Source organism: Oncorhynchus masou, chromosome 17, assembly GCF_036934945.1.
Source record: "Oncorhynchus masou masou isolate Uvic2021 chromosome 17, UVic_Omas_1.1, whole genome shotgun sequence".
NCBI classification, from domain to species: domain Eukaryota; kingdom Metazoa; phylum Chordata; class Actinopteri; order Salmoniformes; family Salmonidae; genus Oncorhynchus; species Oncorhynchus masou.
Window position 1 is genome coordinate 38614771 of NC_088228.1, and position 22745 is coordinate 38637515.

General features: G+C 40.7%; 1 protein-coding gene and 1 non-coding gene across 2 annotated transcripts; both read left to right on the forward strand.

Annotated features, from left to right (window-relative positions):
• The first annotated feature begins 4749 nt into the window (after positions 1 to 4749).
• LOC135559015 (zinc finger protein 782-like) lies at positions 4750 to 12542 on the forward strand. The gene is made up of 4 exons (XM_064993320.1): positions 4750 to 5081; positions 8638 to 8741; positions 8900 to 9014; positions 10511 to 12542. The coding sequence occupies exons 1-4, from the start codon at positions 4868 to 4870 to the stop codon at positions 11659 to 11661; spliced, it is 1584 nt and encodes a 527-aa protein (XP_064849392.1). The 5' UTR covers positions 4750 to 4867; the 3' UTR covers positions 11662 to 12542.
• On the forward strand, positions 7299 to 7374 carry trnaa-ugc (transfer RNA alanine (anticodon UGC)). The gene has a single exon. It is a non-coding gene; the product is annotated as a tRNA-Ala (tRNA).
• Positions 12543 to 22745: the final 10203 nt, after the last annotated feature.

Here is a 22745-nt window from a genome sequence, read left to right on the forward strand (position 1 = left end):
CAAAATATGCTTTTCAACCATAGCTAAACAAGCATTTGTGTAAGAGTATTGATAGCTAGCATAGCTATTAGCCTAGAATTCAGCCAGCAACATTTTCACAAAAACAAGAAAATCATTCAAATAAAATCATTTACCTTTGAAGAACTTCAGATGTTTTCAATGAGGAGACTCTCAGTTAGATAGCAAATGTTCAGATCTTCAAAAAAATATTATTTGTGTAGGACAAATCGCTCCGTTTTGTTCATGTTTGGCTATGAAAAAACCTGTATCCAGTTATAGCCTCAAGCTCATTAGCATAACGTAACGTTAACTATTTATGAAAATCGCAAATGAAATGAAATGAATGTGCTAGCTCTCAAGCTTAGCCTTTTCTTAACAACACTGTCATCTCAGATTTTCAAAATATGCTTTTGAACCATAGCAAATCAAGCATTTGTGTAAGAGTATTGCAAGCTAGCTTAGCATTTTGCGCAGCATTTAACACGCAACATTTTCACAAAAACCAGATAACCAAATAAATAAAATAATTTACCTTTGAAGAACTTCGGATGTTTTCAATGAGGAGACTCTCAGTTACATAGCAAATGTTCAGTTTTTCCTGAAAGAATCTTGGTGTAGGAGAAATCGCTCCGTTTTGTACATCACATTTGGCTACCGAAACGAACCGAAAATTCAGTCACCAAAACGTCAAACTTTTTCCGAATTAACTCCATAATATCGACCGAAACATGGCAAACGTTGTTTAGAATCAATCCTCAAGGTGTTTTTTCACATATCTCTTCATTGATATGCCGTTCGTGGAAGCCTGCTTTCCCCTCAGAATCCCATGGAAAAATACCAGCAGAAGAAAATGACGCACCGATTTCGACGGAGGACACCGGGCGTACACCTGGAAAATGTAGTCTCTTATGGTCAATCTTCCAATGATATGCCTACAAATACGTCACAATGCTGCAGACACCTTGGGGAAACGATAGATAGGGCAGGCTCATATCTGTCGCAATCACAGCCATATAAGGAGACAATGGAAAACAGAGCCTCAAAAATCCTGCTCATTTCCTGGTTGCCGTTTCATCTTGGTTTTGCCTGTAGCTCCTGTTCTAGGGCATTTCACAGACAATATCTTTGCAGTTCTGGAAAATTCAGAGTGTTTTCTTTCCAAAGCTATCAATTATATGCATAGTCGAGCATATTTTTGTGACAAAATATCTTGTTTAAAACGGGAACGTTTTTCATCCAAAAATGAAATAGCGCCCCCAGAGTTTCAAGAGGTTAATAAGTCCTACGGTGTCCATAGAGGAAATAAACAGACTGTGAGCGCACCTGTTTGTTCTGTAGCCAGATATAGCACAGGCATGTGGGAATAATACTGCATCTTGCTACTCTGGACACTGACCACGCATCATTGAATTGAAAAGTATTAGCTTGTTGTTTACAGGACTTTTTCTGCAACTTATTTGGTAAGTTTTGCTTCCCTGTTTGTGTCATTAAGGGAGGAAATGAGTGATTATACCCTGTTGAATCGAGAATGGTAGGAAATTGAACATAAACACAGTCCATCTCTTTCTTGTTCTTCTGCAGCCGGATTGATCCATCCCTCTGTCACGACCCAAATGACCTCCTGGCTCTGACCAATCCTAAAGTCAGGCTGGCCTTTAAAAAAGAGCTCCTCCTCCCAGGACAGGCTGACTGGACCAAAGCTCATCTTCTGATGGTAGGTAGGTACTAGGATAAAGATCACACACACATACACAAACTCACCACTTAAACATGTATATATTGCAAAACACAGAGACATAGATACTATGTCAATGTCTGAGCAGGGAAACACGACTTTTAACTCTTGGTTGTCTGTCTTTGGTCAGATGAAAGGCCAGTGGGACGCACGATGTTCCCTGCTCTCCAGTTAACATTTCCTGTTTGCCAAGGTGCGCCATGGCCTCCTGCTCCATCTCCTGGAAACCTACAGGTTGTTTAGTAAGTCACCTCTCTGGACATATGGAGAAATGGTGAACAGCCTCAACCAGCCTGTCCAGGCAACTATGATCGGTTTTCTCAAACAGCTTTTCATCTCCTCTTTTATCATTCTCTCCTCTGCAGGCAAGAGGTTTGAGTCTGAAGGTATTGGCTCATCGGACTCTTCAGGTAATAGAATTTATAATTTTCTACCTGTTTCTATCTGTATAGCAAAGCCTCTCTTAGATATTCCTCAGACAGAAAACCTTGAGTTAAGTCTTCCTCTCCTTTTCCTGTAAAGAGGACGCCCAGAGTGGTCTGAAGGGTTGTGTGAGGTTCCTGCAGCACCGTGCTCCCCTCATGACCAGCCCTGTTTCTGCAGCAAACTCTCAACAAGCCCCACCACACTCCCGCTTATGCCCGGGCACAAGGCATGATGGGAATTGGAGGAAAAGGGGTGCATGTGATGAGGTGGCTAAAAGGTTAACAAGATACTCAACCGGAGAACAGGTACAGTAGCTTATCTTATGCTGTTTGTGTAAGTGATTATTACAGCAATGTTATTACAGGCCATATTGACCTGTGATATGTCTTAGCTACCTCAGAGGTTGTTATATTGCTTATTACCCGAGTTGTGACGATATTAGAGATTATGGTGGCCTCTAATCACAGTGAGCTGATTTCCATCTTCCCCTCTGAGTCCAGGGGGTGGGGATATGGCAGTTGGGACTGGACAGGGGACCCTCCACCTCATCCAAAAAGACTAGACAGGTATATTTCTGCCCTCTGTCAATAAAAACAATATGTCACTGACCTGACAAACTAGGAAAGGACTATATGTGAGTTTCAAATTGCACAATCGCTTGGCCATTAACAGGAAGTGAGGTCACAGGTGATCAGCTGTGACGGCATCTCTGGATGCATCTTCCAAGGCCAGTCTGGTCACAGCCCTGTCGAGCCCTAGACCTCTGAACTGTGTGACCTTTGACCCCAAAGGTGACCTTGTGGGGTGTTGTGATGGAGCTGTGCATCTGTGGAGTACTGGCTGAAGGGTGAAGTTGCGGTGAGTCGAATGAAGGATATATTGGAAGCAGAGATGTGTCTCACACTGTTAACTTCTTTTGCCCTCGTCTTTTTAACGCAACCTTCCTTTCCTAATTCTAATTCCACCTTCCTTCCTCCCTCCCAGACTCTCTCTGGTCATCAGAGGTCAGTACTCAATCTGTCCCTCCTCCTCTCTGCTGTGCACTGGCTGTCTGGAGAGGTGAGGCTGTGGTCAGTTCCAGCCTCTATCTGCATGGGCCGCTACCAGGCTTACAGCAGATCTACAGAGGTGCTCACTTTCATGCTGGAAGGGACCGAACTCCTGAGTGCTGGCTCGGACCACACGATGAGAGATGCTTTACACACACACACACACACATATATTTTGAAATGTACACTTTTTACTTCTCCCTCCTCCACAGGTCCAATTATGGTCAAGTAGTCTGAGCCGTTCAGTGAATGTGTTTGGAGATCCCAAGATATGCCGTTACACTCATCTTTCAGAAGTTCGTCAATGTCCATTTCTGTCACTTGGATGTTCAAAAATCACTTTGTTATTGTAGTTGTTTGCTTTGACAGGAGTCCATTGTTCAGAAGGGAAAGAAGATGTCAACCTCGGAGCCCACTTCTCTGTGTGGCTGTCACTGGGGGTTATGCAGCAGTGGGTTACCATGGTGATGGGTTGAAACCCTTGAGTCTTAAATCAGGTATATGGTTTTACAAGTTTGCCAACAACTCTGTAAGCCAATGAACTAAATTAATTAAATACATCACTGAACACAACATCAGTGATTAAGACCTAATGAAACCACCCCAACCCTATTGTGCAGGTTAGAGGACGTGGGCTAGCGAGGATCTGCGGGTGTCCATCCTCTACCTGATTTGGCTGGCTGCAGAGGAGCCCAAGCTACTGGTATCTCGGGGCAGGGATCAACGGCTAAGGGTGTGGAGGAAACAGGAGGGAGAGGTAAGCATGGTGCTGCTGGGACATTTTAGGGTGCAACAAGGCCCCATCCTGGCACTGGCAAAAAACTATTCTTATCTGGCCTCAGGTCAGACTAGTTGAAGATAAACAACTGAAACCCTCATTAAACACTAATTTAATCAATAGTTAACCCATGAACCACATATTCACCTTGGAATCTCCACACACCACCAACAGGACACATAATAACAGTGCAGTTAATAAATCATTCATATAACAACTTGTTTACAGATGATTCACAAGATGTATCAAAATGTGGATGAGTATGTGAGTGTCATTGTACTGCAGTGCAGCTACCTCCCTCCACAGTCACTGCAGTTATTCAGCCACCTTTGCCCCCACTAGACTCCACCATTTCTAGCTCAATGTCACCACATGATTGCGGCAGGTCAGTATTTGGGGCCATGGCATACTAGGGAAGGCAAATTAGATTTTTTTTTGCAGTGAGATGCAGTGCCTTAGACCGCTGCGCCACTGGGGAGCCCTAAATGTAGGCTTTTTATGCGTTAATAACCACTCCAACCTGCATTGCTCTGCATTGCTCTGCATTGCTCTGCACTCTCCCCTACACGTAGCCATATATTTTCACTAAATAGAGAATACGTTTTACGACCTGCATTCTTTATTCAATATATATGATACCCTAAATAATAGGGTATATGATACCCTATACCCTAAATGTACTAATTTTGAAGGGCTGTTGCACTCTTATTTACGGTAATATTTACTTACGTCACGTGTGCATTTGCGCACGCATCTCCCACTTGAAAAATTGTTGCAGTTTATTAACATCTACGGATTTTTTATTGAACATTAGCATTGAAATACTCGATTATATACTTCACACAGAGAATACAAATTCTGTAATTTGGACTGGACAAGATGGCCAGCTGCAATTTTCAGTCGCAGTTAGTATCTATTATGGAGGTATTGGCGAAAGCAGCTGTAGCAGAAATAAACAAACGAGTTGATGATAGCTGTGCAGTTATACGTTTGGAAATTACCCAAAGCCAGCGAGATATTGATGTACTGAAAAGGAAGTGTCAAATGATGGAGGGGGAGCTGAAGAAGACGCGAGGACGAGTCAGGAGAAAAGGTAGTAGATGTTTGTATATACTTTTACTACGGTGATATGTGAATGATTCTATAACGTTAAGTTACATCCGTTACACATTAGCTAGTGTAAATCATAGTAGGCAATTTTTTCAACTAACCTGTTTTTGGCGATAGTTTCTCTGTTCTCGATTCGGGGAGAAAATGGTATCATATAAATGTCCGTATCCAGTTGCAGGTGGTTCTCCAAAAAAACAGAATATTCAGAAAAATATTAAATGCAAGTTTTGTATCGAGTGAGAAATTCATTTGTGTGTGTAGTTCTCTGTTTTGCACTGTTTCAATGCGACCAAAACACACATGCAAAAGGTATTTCTCGCTCGATACAAAACGTGGATTTAATATATCTTTCTGAATATTCTCAGATGTGTTTAAATCCTGAATTGCGGATGCTATGTAGTGGCCAATGAAAGGCTTTGAAGCCACCGGCCGTAATATTGACATTCCCCAGGTTTCCACAGATAACACATCCACAAAGTCAAAATTGGCTTCAAAATGTAGCATTCTGGTCATAATTTAAGATTAGGCATAATGATAGCAGTGTGGCGAGGGTTAACATCTGACCGTAACATAATAAATTGTAGAAATGGCCGGGGTTTAGCCATAATTATGACTTTGTGACTGTGTTAACGAGTGACAGTCCGGTCATCACTAGTTTCCAGTGATGATGATTTATATAAACCCTGGATTGCTGATGTTATTTATTGGACATTGAGAGGCTTTGAAGCCACCGGTCGGTTATATTGGCACTCCCTAGTAGGAGCAGTCCTCCATATGAATGAATGGAATGTCTTTTTTTCCTGTGGTGGGGCAGTGACATTAGTACTCTCCCCCCCAAAACTTTAAGGATTTTATTTCAAATGTTTTATTTTATTTGTATGTTTAGCTCACAATATAATTTAAAAGTGTGCATGAAGGTATCTGTAATAGAATAAACGTGCCAAAAACGAATGTAGACATTAATTTACATTTACATTTAAGTCATTTAGCAGACGCTCTTATCCAGAGCGACTTACAAATTGGTAAATGCATTTCTATAGCTTCCAAAATTTATATTTTTTTTACAAATGAGGAGGAATGCCAAGATGGCTGTGCAAAGTGCCAAAATGACTGATGGGGGCTTCAATACAGCGCCCTTTGTCAGTAATCCAGGGTTTATACAAATCATTATTCTATACCCGGCTTTCAACCTACTCTTGAAAGTTGTAATAGTAGCATGCACAAGGTGCAATTTTGAAACTGGGTATTGCATCAGCAGTGTCCCTCTTGTCATGTCAGTCATTGCAGACCTTAGAGAGCTATTTATAACTTGTCAGAAATATTCAGATCAAAAAAAATAAAATAAAAAATCTCCATCCCATGGCAAAATGTATAGAATTGCAGGAAATCAGCTTTAAACCATCAAAGATTTCTTTCTGCCTGCAAGAGGGGTGTGAACAGTTTGTGTCGTGATCATTCCTTGTGCCCATAGAAATAGACATGGCACGCAGGCGGGGGTATGGGATGTTCCCCAATGCTTGAAGGGGAGCTTAAGTGAAAAAGTTTGGTAACCCCTTATATAGAATATAGTGGAAACCGAGTTGTTCTCCATAGGAATGAATGGAATTCGACAGTATTTCTATACATTTCAAGTACACAATGACATGTAACATTAGTACTAAGTCGGAAGTTTACATACACCTTAGCCAAATACATTAATACAATATATACAAATACATTATATACACACATATATACACACACATCTATATATACACACACATCTATATATACACACACATATATATATACAAATATACATGTATATATATTTGTATATATATATTTGTATATTTATATATATTTGTATACAAATATACATGTATATATATTTGTATATATATTTGTATATATATATATTTGTATATATATATATGTGTGTGTGTATATGTATGTATGTATATATACATACATGTGTATATATATATGTTATATATACACACAAATACACATCTATATATATGTATGTGGGTGTGCATGTATGTATATATATATACACACACACACACACACACACACACACACACACACACACACACACACACACACACACACACACACACACACACACACACACACACACACACACACACACACACACACACACACACACACACACACACACACACGTATATATACACATATATATATATATATATAGGGTCCTGTGTGGCTCAGTCGGTAGAGCATGGCGCTTGCAACGCCAAGCGTCGTGGGTTCGATTCCCACTGGGGCCACCCATATGTAAAAGTAGTGGCCCCAGCCGACTTGTAAGTCGCTTTGGACAAAAGCGTCTGCTAAATGGGATATATTTGGGATATATTATATACATACACACACACACACACACACACACACACACACACACACACACACACATATATATATTATATGTATGTATGTATTGTGTGTGTGTGTGTGTGTGTATATATATATATTTAATAATATATATATATAGTGCCATAGGATTTTGAATAACCACAGAGAGTCAGGACACCTGTTTTAACGTCCCATCCGAAAGAAGGCACCCTGTGCGGGACAATGTTCCAAAATGTAATCAAGGTTTGAAATTATTATGTTTTAGTCAAATATTATATCTGTTTAGGCTTCTTGCGGTCAACATTAAAAAACATTTTTTTTTTTTTTATCTGGCTCCCACCGACCATCTGCTCAATAACAAATTGTCCCGCAGCTGAATCTAGTTGATGATCCCTGCATTAAGGTGTCGAAAAGACCGCCTGAAATTTCAGCCTGTTTTGGTGGGATGGAGTTTTGGCTTGACTGGTGACATCACCAGGCAGTAAATTAGTTTGACCAATAAGAAAATTCCAAACCTCTCTGCCAAAATCAGCTAGTTTTCAGTTTTCTCCTCCCTTCTCAGACTATTCTGACAGTCCTAGCAAAGTTCTTGCTTGATAAATTGCTCTTAGCTAAGATTTTTTTTAAATTAGAAAACAATTACAGTAAGGTACTTAATTGTTACCCAGAAATGATTTAATATTGAGATATAAACAGTGCAATAGGCCTGTTCTATAGCTTCCAAAATATATGTTTTTACACTAGAGGAGGAGTACCAAAATGGCTCTGTGGTGGCTTCAACAGAGCCCCCTGTCAATCATCTAGGGTTAATACATATTGTATCAAGGTATGTAACTCTCTGTCATCTTCTTCTACATGTGTCTGGAAGCTGAAATTCAGTGTAAAATGTGTATTTAATATATATATATATTTTTTTGGAGAACCATCTGCAATTGGACAGGGACATCTTTAAGATAGACTATTCTCCCGAATTGAGAACGAAGTGGCGCCAAGAACAGCTTAGTTCAAAATGTGGCTGCTGTGCTTATATTAGCTAATGTGTAACGGCTGTATCAAAGCATTCAGATATCACCGCTGTAACAAGGTGGAGCTAGATTATTTGATTGCCTATCCAAAACCCAAATGTGTGAATAGCCCTAATATTTAACTGAATACAATTTTATTTTATTACCCCATGGCAGCAGAGAGATCTTTATATCCAGTCAAGATTGTTTTGAACAAGCAGAGGATTTGCTCACAGTGGAGAGACGGAGAGATGGCTGTTGAAGAGGACTCTCAACCCCAGGTGTGATACATCACCTTTTACAATTACAGAGACCTGACCTCTTGGATCAATTCTGTTATTGGAATGTCAGGAGAATTTACAGCTTTTGTGTGATTCATGGGTATGAGAAGGGTTAGATATGGTGTGTCCAGAGGGATAACCTCAGTCCCCTGTTACAGCCTACAGATGTGGAGCAGAGAGCAGAGACTGAACCCATACTGATCAAAGATGAGGAGATGGCAGAGGATGTGTGGAAGACTGACCTTCAGGAAGAGCTCAGGATCACTGGAGAGGGTGGGTGCGACCATAAGGGGTACTGCTCTGTCTGTCTATGGAAGACTGTGTGGGTGTGGTGTTACACATGTTGCAAGTTGCTACATTGGTGTTGGGCGTTTTATGTTCTGCCATATGGAGTGCACATACACACACAGTCCGTTCCAAAGCTGTCATGGTTTGCTACTGGTAGCCCTTTACTCTCGTACCTCTATACGGGTTGAAAATGGCAGATTTGGGCACTGATAAGTGCCTAAATTGGAACGTAGTGGCTGTACAGTAACATGCTGTAAATGACGTCAGATCCCAGGCTCTGTGCCGCTTCACAGTGCTGTGTGTGTTTTGACTGACAGCCGCTCTGAACATGAGCACCGCACGCGACAAGTTGTTGCCCCTATCCCTCCCGCTAATTGTCAAACTTTTGCACATTTGTTGTTGTCTGAGTGAGTGAAATGCTGTAAATTAAGAGGACTCAATGTATTTTGAAAGAGGAGACGTTGAGGATTATAATACATACGGCATTGATACGAGCAAGCCAAACACCCGTGAGTTCAAATGTGCACTTCACATTTCCGTATCATAAAACCCATGTCATAAACAGTGTCATCATTTATGATCACCATGTTTGATGTACAGTTACAAGATGACATGGCGTCATACCATGGGGTTGTTCTGAACAGAATTAGCCTATTTTTTGGGGGTCTATTGTGAAGAGAATTTGGCACAGAACACGCACCTGAATGCACTCATTACTCCTTTCTATGCGCGCCAAAATTACGGTATGTTTCTCTGAATTCCCGTGTGAAAGCCTAACACTGTAAGATTGTATTTTATAACTTAGCTGATCATGTTGGCAATATAACAAACTTTCAAATGATGCCCAGCTGACCCAGATTTTAATTTAAAATGGTCAGGTTTTGGATTACGTAAACAACAACATTAATTGTGTGAAGGCGGGGATGCAGGGCTGTGTTATAAACAAAACAGCTAGTTCCGCAAAGCACCTTATAGTTGAAGACTTCTTTGAGTCATGAAAGTGTATTGTGATGACTTAGGACCTGTGTACACTTTGGAGAGAAGTGTGTAGCCACTTGGAGACACCACTTAATCCTCTCAGTCAAACCCTTGTCATGTTTCTGTCTTATGTTGCACCTACCCCACATTTCCAGGAATATTCTTATCGTGGTACTGAATGTATCCAGAGTATTTTCAGATTTTTGATATCAACAAATGCGGCAAAAAGTACAGTAAATGTAAAATGCACATAAAATCAAGAGTGTAATTGTTTGGATTCAGTCTTGTGTCAGGTGAACTGTTGTATCCTCAACGTTAGTCTAATCATTTCCCCATAATCTCTAAACTGCTCCCTTTCAAGTGCTACCATGCTTATGCATTTCATATGTCTTTGTAAAAAAACATTTACATTAAGCCCTATTCATACAGACCCAAATCCCACAAGTGTAAAGGGTTAAGTGTCTTTTTGAATGTTTCTTTCATGTTTATCCCAAATCTTGTAGAGTCTGGTTCCAAGCCTGGGCAACCACCATCCTTTGAGCAACGGCACTTTGATGAGGACTTCATCACACAACCCAACATATCTCCTGAAGAGTCAGTGGAACATTACCCCAATTCTGATGGTCCAAAGGAACCATGCCCACCACGGTGTACGTCTGTAGAGAAATCAAAGGTGTTCAGCACAGAGCAGCACCGGCCAGCCGAGGATGAGGACTCGCAAGAGCTAGTGATGGTGAAGGATGAGAAAGAGGAGGATCTGGATCAGACCACGGCCCTGGCAGGACCTGACCAGTTTGTCATGGATGAGACTGATGGGCAGCGGTGGACATCTGTGGATCCAGGCCGAGAAACTGACCCTGAAGGACACCCAGATTTCTCCTTTCATTCCACAGAAGAGTACTCTCAGAATATCTCAATATTTCCACCTCACAGTGGGCTGCCATCCCTGCCTACTATGACAGATGGTGTAGGGCCATCGGTTCACTCTTCTAGAGGGAAACCACATGCTAACATGTTCAGTGCAGAGGCACACATGAAAAGACATGTCAGGACATTGGCTGATGAGACTAGACAACAGATGCCAGAAGGACAGAGCAGTGAGATGCTGAACTCAAATAATGATGGAAATAGTTTAGCTCTACAGCCAAGGCAGCATCAACACAGGGCTTCAGAAGCAACAGTGAGAATGAGTGAGTGCATGACAGGGTCAAACATGGCCACCACCTCCACCTTCTCTGGATACAGCCTGAGTCGCAGTAGTTTTAACATGGTGAAGAGAATGAGGACTCAGTGGAGGTCGGGCGGCACCACTGAGAGGCGTTTCAGCTGCACCTTCTGTGGGAAGAGCTTCCAGCGTTTCAGCCAACTCAAAGAACACCTCCGAAGTCACACCGGAGAGAAACCGTACACCTGCGAACAGTGTGGCAGGAGTTTCACCAAGCAGTGCAACCTGATCAGACATGCTGTGGTCCACAGCGGGGAGAAGCCCTACGAGTGCTCACAGTGTGGGAAATGCTTCACCCAGCGCTCCAGTATGAAGTCACATCAGAGAACTCACATAGGAGAGAGTCCGGTGTCTCAACATGGGGTACCCCCATACGCTGGGGATCCACACGCAAGTTTAATGTTGTCTCAGACGAGATGGAGCAAATAAAACATGGCATAGCTTGTCTAACACCTTCTGTGAAAATGGGGTACAGCAGGTGTTTTGAGACATGCTTTTCCTCCTAATTGATTTGTGAAATGGTTTTCATGTTTGACTGTTGACGGCTCTTCACTTTCATTTTAACACCCACAGAACGCTGGAATTCCAGAACTACTAGAATGGCCATGATGGTCATTCTGACCGTTGATATTTCAATTGTATAAATGTTCCATAATAAATTCCTAAATGATTGCATTTATTACGTTAAAATAGATCACAAGAAACCTCAGGACACCGAATGAAAATTGTAATCAGTCAGAAAATGAATTGATTGATCCAAAAACACACAGATTAAAAATAAATAAATAGTGATAGTGTATTTTCTGACTGTAAGACAACCTATTTACAACTGGTAGCATTGTGTTTTGTACCACAAAATCATAAAAAAACATGCTTTATTCAATAAACTTAATTTAATGAAAGACTTGATCTTGCGCTTTTAGATCAACCATTTATAGGAGCCATTAAGTATGTGTTGTTTAGTTCGTGTTTGTCTCTCAGGGATGTCACTTCATGCCATAAGGGACAGTGTCATATCGGGTTAATAACTCAACATGATTTCCCAAGTTCTATTTTCACGTTACTCTGCTGCCTTAAAATGTTAAGTTATGTCACCTCAAAACTTGGCAATGAAATATTTGTTTCAGTACAACAGGCTATACATGCTCATACAGTTTTACATTTGACATCTAGAAACAACACTTTTTTACTGTGTACGTTGTCTAACCTGACTCTACACCGGTACTGTATAAAACGGATAATCTGAATCTAAAATCAAATCAACGTTTATTTGTCATGTGCACCGAACACAACAGGTGTAGTAGATCTTACAGTGATTAAGTACAATAGTTAAGTAAAAAAATAAAAACAACAGTAAAAAGACAGTGAAAAATAACAGTAGCAAGGCTATTTACAGTAGCGAGGCTACATGCAGGCACCGGTTAGTCGGGCTGATTGAGGTACTACAGTGGGGCAAAAAAGTATTTAATCAGCCACCAATTGTGCAAGTTCTCCCACTTAAAACAATGAGAGGCCTGTAATTTTCATCATAGGTACACTTTAACTATGACAGACAAAATGAGGGAAAAAAATCCAGAAATTCACATTGTAGAATTTTTAATGAATTTATTTGCAAATTATGGTGGAAAATAAGTATTTGGTCACCTACAAACAAGCAAGATTTCTGTCTCTCACAGACCTGTAACTTCTTTAAGAGGCTCCTCTGTCCTCCACCAAAGACATTGGGGAAAGTGAAGAGAGTGATGTATGTTGTAGATTGTGCACGGTGCATAGTTTGATTTTAAGTGTTTTGTTGGTGTACCCATATTCAGACGATTTTACTTTTCAGAGTGCCACAAACATGACACAGCAGAATGGGTTACAACATCGCTTAGTATAGCAAAGTAAAGATATGCATGTCACTGAGAGAAACAATAAAGCACAAAATGCAATGAAGAAAACAACACAGTGTAGAATATTAACGGCACTTTGTAAATGTTTATGAAATCCTCATGGTCACGTTACCATTGACCAATTCATACAGAAACTAAATATCACAGACACACATAGAGAGTTGACAACATGGCTGGATGTGTGAGAGGTTGAGGCAGGAGAAAAGAAGAGATGCGGAGACTCTGGAGAAAAGGAGGGAACAATGAGAAGGTGTTTGGCTGTCACCTGTTGGACCACCTGGCTACAAGCTGTCAAGAGAGTAAGTCCCATGTTCCCTCAGTCTGTTAGAATATGTTGTACTTGAATTTGTTAAATATCAGCCTACAGTTTTTCCTCCCTGTCAGTTCTATAGAATATTATAATCTTGTCTGCCTCAGTTCCACAGATGCTGCGAAGCTGTAGTGAATTCATTGAGAAGCACAAGAATTCTAAATGTGTCATGACGTGAATATCATTAATGTGATGACTGTTATTTATCAAATCAACTATGTTTAATTGTTACCGATTTAAATTAATCATGTAACAATTAACTCATTAGGAATTTGAGGCACCAGGGAAGAAGTTGTTTAATGAGTTACCATCTACCGCAGGAGTGGCTTCAGGACAAGTCTCCGAATGTCCTTTGGAGGCCGAGCCAGAGCCTGGACTTGAACCCCGATCAAACATCTCTGAGACCTGAAAATAGCTGTGCCGCAATGCTCCCCATCCAACCTGACAGAGCTTGACAGGATCTGCAGAGGATAATGGGAGAAACTTCCCAAATACAGGTATGCCAAGCTTGTAGTGTCATACCCAAGAAGAGTCAATGCTGTAATCGCTGCCAAAGGTGCTTCGACAAAGTACTGAGTAAAGGGTCTGAATACTTATGTAAATGTAATATTTCCGTTTATTATTTTTTTATGAATTAACAAAAAACATTTTTTTTTTATGTTGCTTTGTCATTATGGTGTATTGTGTGTAGATTGGCTTTTTTTTTAAATCAATTTGAGAATAATGCTGTAACATAACAAAATGTTTAAAAGGTTAAGGGGTCTGAATACTTTCCGAAGGCACCGTATACATATTTATTTATACTCTGGACTCCAACATTGATCGTCCTAATATTTCAATATTTCTTAATTCAATTATTTTACTTTTTATATTTGTGTGTATTGTTGTGTATTGTTAGATAGTACTGCCCTGTTGGAGCTAGGAACACAAACGTAGTATATGCAACTAATTTGCAAAAATGTACTTTAAGTTTAGAATTTGCAAAACATATGTTACGAATTCTAGCTAGGTGGCTAATGTTAGCTAGATGAAATGATAGATTCCTGAAAATGTTTCATGCGCATAAAAAGCTTTCACATTTTGAACCAACATTTGTTTACCTCGCTGTTAGTGAGCATTTCTCCTTTGCCAAGACAATCCTTCCACCTGGCAGGTGTGTCATATCAAAAAACTGATTAAGCAACATGGTCATTAAACATGTGCACCTTGTGCTGAGGACAACAAAAGCTCATTCTAAAATGTGTAGCTTTGTCACACAACACAATGCCAAAGATGTCTCAAGTTTTGAGGGAGTGTGCAATTGGCATGCTGACTGCAGGAATGACCACTTGAGCTGTTTCAGAGAATTTTATGTTGATTTCTCTACCATAAGCCGCCTCCAACGTTGTTTAGAGAATTTGGCAGTATGTCCAACCGGCCTCAGAAATGCAGACCATGTTTAACCACGCCAGCCCAGGACCTTTACATTCGACTTCTTCACATGCAGGATCGTCTGAGACCAACCACCCGGGCGGCTGATGACAGCGGATGAAACTGTGTTCTCTTTACGGATGAATCCCGGTTTCAACAGTACTGGGCAGATGGCAGACAGAGTGTATGGCGTCGTGTGGACGAGTGGTTTGCTGATGTCAACATTGTGAACAGAGTGCACCATGGTGGGGTTATGGTATGAGCAGGCATAAGCTACGGACAACAAACAAAATAGCATTTTATTGATGGTAATTTGAACACACAGAGATACCATGATGAAATCCTGAAGCCCATTGTTGTGCCATTCATCCGCTGCCAGCACCTCATGTTTCAGCATGATAATGCACTGCCCCATGTCGCAAGGATCTGTATGCAGTTCCTGGAAGCTGAAAATGTCCCAGTTCTTCCATGGCCTGCATTCTCACCAGACATGTCACTCATTGAGCTTTTTTGGGATGCCCTGGATCAACGTGTAGGACAGTGTGTTCCAGTTCCCGCCAATATCCAATACTGACTGGTTTTCTGATCCATGGCCCTACCTTTTTTTAAGCTATCTGTGACCAACAGATGCATACAGTGGGGAGAACAAGTATTTGATACACTGCCGATTTTGCAGGTTTTCCTACTTACAAAGTATGTAGAGGTCTGTAATTTATCATAGGTACACTTCAGCTGTGAGAGACGGAATCGAAAACAAAAATCCAGAATGCAAATGAATTACTTAAAAAATATACAATGTGATTTTCTGGATTTTTGTTTTAGATTCCGTCTCTCACAGTTGAAGTGTACCTATGATAAAAATTACAGACCTCTACATGCTTTGTAAGTAGGGAAAACCTGCAAAATCGGCAGTGTATCAAATACTTGTTCTCCCCACTACCTGTATTTCCAGTCATGTGAAATCCATAGATCAAGGCCTAATTTATTTATTTAAATTGACTGATTTCCTTGTATGAACTGTAATTCAGTAATATCTTTGAAATTGTTGCATGTTGCGTTTTATATTCTTGTTCAGTGTAGTTGCAAAGTAGCAAGTAGTTGAAAAGTTGCTAATTAGGTAAATGCTAAAGTTGTCCTTGATGAGATTTGAAATCGCAACCATTGGGTTACTAGACTTCGTCATACACCCATACATCCATCCCGACCAAGCACCCTACTTTCATTCCTGCCTTTAGTAATCATCTGTCTTATGTAACCATTCCAAAAGTAACAGATCATACTAATTTGTGTGTCCCAGATTTATGTTTACTATGTTACATTTAGTTGATGAGACCAGGCTGGAGTGAAATCCTTAGTACAAAGCTCTTGGCCCTTATATTTCAAGTTCTCACTTTGCCCAATTTGGCATTTGTAAGAGATCAATTAAGTCAATATCTGCTTGTTGAAAATTTTGAAACGTTCAATAGTACATGGCAGTGTTGTGTTCGAGACCACCTAAAGTGAGACCGATTCAAGACTAAGGCCGAGGGGGGCGAGACCGAGTCAAGACGTGACTGGGAGGGGGACAAGAAGGCGTCAGAGACAGAGTCATGACCGAGACCAAAAGAATGCGAGTCCAATTCAAGACCATGATTGTAATTCTGTCAAATCACCACCCTAATAAGAGTAAAAAATATTTAGTATTTCTGCGTTCATATTTCAGAACAACATATAGATTCTTTATACATTCAGAATAGTGAAAAAAATGCATGCCGAGGGAAAATATAGCCGAACTACAAATGATTACTAACCCAAACACAGTGGGGAACAATGGGCCTTATATGCCTTCAGAGAAGAGTTTAGGATTTCTGAAATAATTATTATAATAAGTCAGCCTTTGGCTAGGCCATCAGAAGCTACTGTAGATAAAGGCATCTGCCATTCAACTGTATTAAGGCAACATTTTGGAGTAACAGTGTAATCAACCAATCCCATTTAGACTTAATCGGTGGAAACTTCTGGCTTTTTTTAAGGCCAACAGGTCACTCACCGCGCAATAGCGAGCAGTAGTTTTCTTACGGTCTAGGCTAGCTAGTTTTTCTTGTTGGCTAGTTTGTAGCGGCTGCAGCTGGTGTTATCAAAGAGGATGTTGTTGCTAATTTGTTAACTTCTCCTTTTTCAAGAATAACTTTAAACAAGAAGTTAAGTTTCAAATGTTCATCATCTGGTGAGTGGAACTGGGTTTATTGCAGCGCACTTTGATGTTAGTCATCTCTTTGAAAATAGCTTGTGTGTTGAAACATTGTTACATTTAAAGTGGAACTGACAGCATTTTAGCATCATGACATTTTTATTAAAATCTGTTAATATACACTCCCAGGAAGAATATCACACTTTTAAACATTTTCTGACACTTAGATATGGTAATTTTCACGTTTTCATACATTCTTAGAATGTTTGGGAATTATGTTGTCTAAGGCATCTGTGAAAATTCTATAGCAATATAGAGATGGAAGGCGGCCACGCGTTTGGACAATTAATAGACACTGCAGTAAATAACACTGAATAAAAACGCCTCTCTTGTCCAGGACCGGTGGTCTATAGCCAATCAGAGCTACAGTAGGCTTTTATACAAACCATTTACCACATGGGCCTGCCATCATTCACTTTGAACTGGACTGTGTTTTTACAGGCAGTTGCAACAGCGTGACTTTAGATAATTAGAATGTATTCGCCCAAAGACCCTGAAAGGATTTCTGGAAATCTGTAAACACCACGGGAGTCCTCTTGAACAAACAACCATGAAAAGTTAGTCTCTCTTTACATCAGTTGTGCACATCAACAAGATCATCAACTAATGCTAACCCAGAGCATGATGAGCTCAAATCTAATGAAGGAACATTAGATAAACCCTCTCAAACTTTTGCAGCTAGTTGGCCCTCAAAATTGCACTGATAAACGATGGGGAAATTGTAGCCTCCTCGTCCTTCTGTAAGCACCCAAACTAACTGGCTAAAATTGGCTAGCTTGCTAGTTAGTTACTTCCAGACACAAATGAGAGAACACCTCACTCTGACAATTTTACCCACCATAGCAGAGCTGGTTAGGCTGTTTACATGTTATCTAGAGCATTCTTGACTAACTATTTCTTTTTTTGCATACGTTTACTGACACTGGTCACATTCAGCAGGTGTTGCGTGTTTGTAAATGAATCAGTTCTGCGCTTTGGCACACAGATGAGTGCTCTGACATCGGAGTTGATAGCCAGAGTGAATTTGCGAATGCAAGAGATATGCTAACAGAATAACAATCGTTCAAGTTCTTGCTAGCTAACCAAATGACACCTGCATCTCTAGCTGTGTACAGCCACCAAAAAACCTACATGTGGGGAAAAAGTCACTCACTCACCCACTCCTCCTAGCACCTAGCTCGCAAGCTATCGAGCCAACAGTAGGCACTTGTTTTTTATCTTGCAACATAAATACATATGCTAGATTGTTAGCTATGTTATAATTGACTTGTGCTCATATCCTTTGCTAGTTTGATTGTATTGACATTCCCAGCCTTAGTTACATATATATTTTTTTAAATCACAGAATATTGAGTCATTTAAACTGAAACAGTGCATCCCGAATGGAGGCAGCAAACAATGTACCAGGCCAGCTGTAATTTACAACCTGATAGCAATATTTTTTGGATGACAAAGAAGTATTGGTGAATTATGTTAATCATGCATTGAACTGCATCCATCTATTCTGCCAACAATGCCTATTGTACACCATGGAACATTGAGCCAAATATAACCTATTTTTAAAACCTCTTATGAAGTTGGGAATTTGATATTTTCGACTGATATTACGATTGTCTGTTTGTTTCATATCTGCAAAGTAGTTAAAACGCTGTCAGTTCCACTTTAAACTTCAGATCACCGGTTATTTTGTGTGCTAAACGTGAATTTGTTTGTAATGGGAAGTAATAGTTGTACATTTTGATTGGGAAATCCTTAATGGTTGTGATTTTGTATTCTGACTGGGACCTACTGGCTTATTATGACTGAGTTTATGAACTGCTTATCCTTTAACATCATGCTGTGTGTGACTGCTGTCTTTCCATCGGTCCTATGCAGTGTTGTAGTGGTGACTGAAGAAGGTGGTGTAGTCTAATTTTGTCAGAAAGTTCCCAAATGGCCTGCCCAGCGAAGTAAACACACCCTGTGTGAAAAATCCTATGTTTCTCTATGGTTTTTTCATACGCTTTCCTAAATATTTTTCACCTTTTCACTCTCGAAAACACACTTTTTTGAATAGAAAAAAAACACACATTTGATGATCTAAGTCCACAACAATTCTTAAACCACATCAATCTGATTGGGTGGGCCTGTCTGGGCCTGGCTCCCCAGTGGGTCGGTCTGTGTCCACCCAGGCCCATTCATGCATACACCCCTGATGCAAACAGTGCATGATAACAATTGTACATCACAAATAGCCTGCTAACTAACACTTCGGACTAAACTTTTTTGCATACCCATTGTTGCCTTAGGATATTTACTAGTCAATGCTAACTAAGTTGAAATGTCTTTCCAACCCTACCGGCTACCGATGTCATTCTTCTATGAGCTACTCCATGCCAAAACCAGCTGAGAGCTGGACTCTCTTGCTGCCTGCAGGTGATATTCCTGCAGATGATATTGGTATTACGGTTGCTGTCCTTTCAGAATCACAAACCTGTCACACACTGAAGGCCTATAGGTTCACCACTGTACTAACCTGTCACACTGAAGACCTATAGGTTCACCACTGAAGACCTATAGGTTCACCACTGAAGACCTATAGGTTCACCACTGTACTAACCTGTCACACTGAAGACCTATAGGTTCACCACTGAAGACCTATAGGTTCACCACTGAAGACCTATAGGTTCACCACTGTACTAACCTGTCACACTGAAGACCTATAGGTTCACCACTGTAGTAACTTGTCACACTGAAGACCTATAGGTTCACCACTGAAGACCTATAGGTTCACCACTGTACTAACCTGTCACACACTGAAGACCTATAGGTTCACCACTGAAGTCACACACTATAGGTTCACCACTGTACTAACCTGTCACACACTGAAGACCTATAGGTTCACCACTGTACTAACCTGTCACACATTGAAGACCTATAGGTTCACCACTGAAGACCTATAACACTGTAACCTGTCACACACTGAAGATCTATAGGTTTACCACTGTACTAACCTGTCACACACTGAAGACCTATAGGTTCACCACTGAAGATAGGCCTACTAGGTTCACCACTGAAGACCTATAGGTTCACCACTGTACTAACCTGTCACACACTGAAGACCTATAGGTTCACCACTGTAGTAACCTGTCACACACTGAAGACCTATAGGTTCACCACTGAAGTAACCTGTCACACACTGAAGACCTATAGGTTCACCACTGTACTAACCTGTCACACACTGAAGACCTATAGGTTCACCACTGTACTAACCTGTCACACACTGAAGACCTATAGGTTCACCACTGTACTAACCTGTCACACACTGAAGACCTATAGGTTCACCACTGTACTAACCTGTCACACACTGAAGACCTATAGGTTCACCACTGAAGACCTATAGGTTCACCACTAGTAAGGTTCACACTGAAGACCTATAGGTTCACCACTATACTAACCTGTCACACACTGAAGACCTATAGGTTCACCACTGTACTAACCTGTCACACTGAAGACCTATAGGTTCACCACTGTACTAACCTGTCACACACTGAAGGCCTATAGGTTCACACACCTGTTCACCACTGAAGACCTGTCACACTGAAGACCTATAGGTTCACCACTGTACTAACCTGTCACACTGAAGACCTATAGGTTCACCACTGTACTAACCTGTCACACACTGAAGACCTATAGGTTCACCACTGTACTAACCTGTCACACTGAAGACCTATAGGTTCACCACTGTACTAACCTGTCACACACTGAAGGCCTATAGGTTCACCACTGAAGACCTATAGGTTCACCACTGTACTAACCTGTCACATACTGAAGACCTATAGGTCCACCACTGTACTAACCTGTCACATACTGAAGACCTATAGGTTCACCACTGTACTAACCTGTCACACACTGAAGACCTATAGGTTCACCACTGTACTAACCTGTCACATACTGAAGACCTATAGGTTCACCACTGCGCAAATATGTCTATAATATATATAAAGTTAAGATACTTTTAAGATGTACATGTTTCAAGAAAGGAGTGTATATATTTAGCCTGGCAAAGCGGTTTTATGCGCTGACTGAACTGAAGCTGATAATTCTGAGTTTTTTACTCCGTTGGTCTCAGGAAGAAATTACCAGTCCTCACTGTCTGAGACCTAGTCAAGACTGAGTACAAATGTATCCGACACTGAGACACTCAATTTGTGGTCTATGGACCGAGACCGGCCTCGGGTACTTCAACATTGGTACACAGATTACATTTTAGTCATCATGTGTTCTAGTACTCCTGCAATGCCTACTAATGAAGACTGTGATCCTTTTGTCCGTAGTCTGTTGAAGGTGTCTACATACTCAGTGCCTTCCCCAGTGATGCACCTGTACGACGACTATCCTGCTGGGAACCTGTGAGGATAGAAATGTAACCTGTGTCCTTGTTGATGCTGATAGGGAAATTAAGGAAAGCACAAGCAGGCGCACCCACATTATTATGTGGTACACCAAATCTAGACTGATAAATACTGACTTGAGATGTACATAACTGATTCAATTGCAGTTGGAAGGTTGACATAAGAATTATTGGGTCGGTGGCAATGATGAAAAAAGCACATGCACACAAAGGCCCGGTCTTAGGTGGGACAAAAAATGTTTTGCCCTACTATACCCCTGCAAAACTAGAAGAGTCCCAATAATCAAAATAAGTGTTTTTATTTATTTTTTTAAATATGTATTTTCCAGACATTGAAGTTAGGTTCATTTTAGGTTCTGAATGAAAGGTCAAATACATTTTACAGATGTTGAAAATACACATTTTCCAGATATTGATAAGATGTATTTTCAAAGCGTTTATTTTCTGTTCTGAATTAAAGTTGAAAAGACGTCATTTATAGACATCTACACTACACAATCAGAATTATCTGGACACCTGCTTGTCCAACATCTCATTGCAAAATCATGGGCATTAATACCCCTTTGCTGCTATAACAGCTTCCACTCTTCTGGGAAGGCGTTCCACTAGATGTTGGAACATTGCTGCGGGGACTTGCTTCCATTCAGCCATGAGCATTAGTGAGGTCAGTAACTGATGTTGGTCGATTAGGCCTGGCTCGCAGTCGGCTTTCCAACTCATCCCAAAGGTGTTTGATGGGGTTGAGGTCAGGGCTCTGTGCAGGCCAGTCAAGTTCTTCCACACCGATCTCAACAAACCATTTCTGTATTGACCTCGTTTTGTGCACGGGGACATTGTCATGCTGAAACAGGAAAGGGCCTTCCACAAAGTTTGAAGCACAGAATCATCTAATGTCATTGTATGCTTTAGCTTTAAGATTTCCTTTCACTGGAACTAAGGGGCATAGCCCGCACCATGAAAAACAGCACCAGACCATTATTCTTTATCCACCAAACTTTACAGTTAGCACTATGCATTGGGGCAGGTAGCGTTCTCCTAGCATCCGCCAAACCCAGATTCGTCTCTGAATGCCAGATGCCTGATACATAATTTCAGAGAACATGTTTCCACTGCTCCAGAGTCCAATGAAAGTCACTGATCTCTTCAGTAAGGCCATTCTACTGCCAATGTTTGTCTATGGAGACTGGATGGCGGTGTGCTAGATTTTTTACACCTGTCAGCAATGGGTATGACTGAAATAGCCAAATCCACTAATTTTAATGGGCGTCCACATACTTT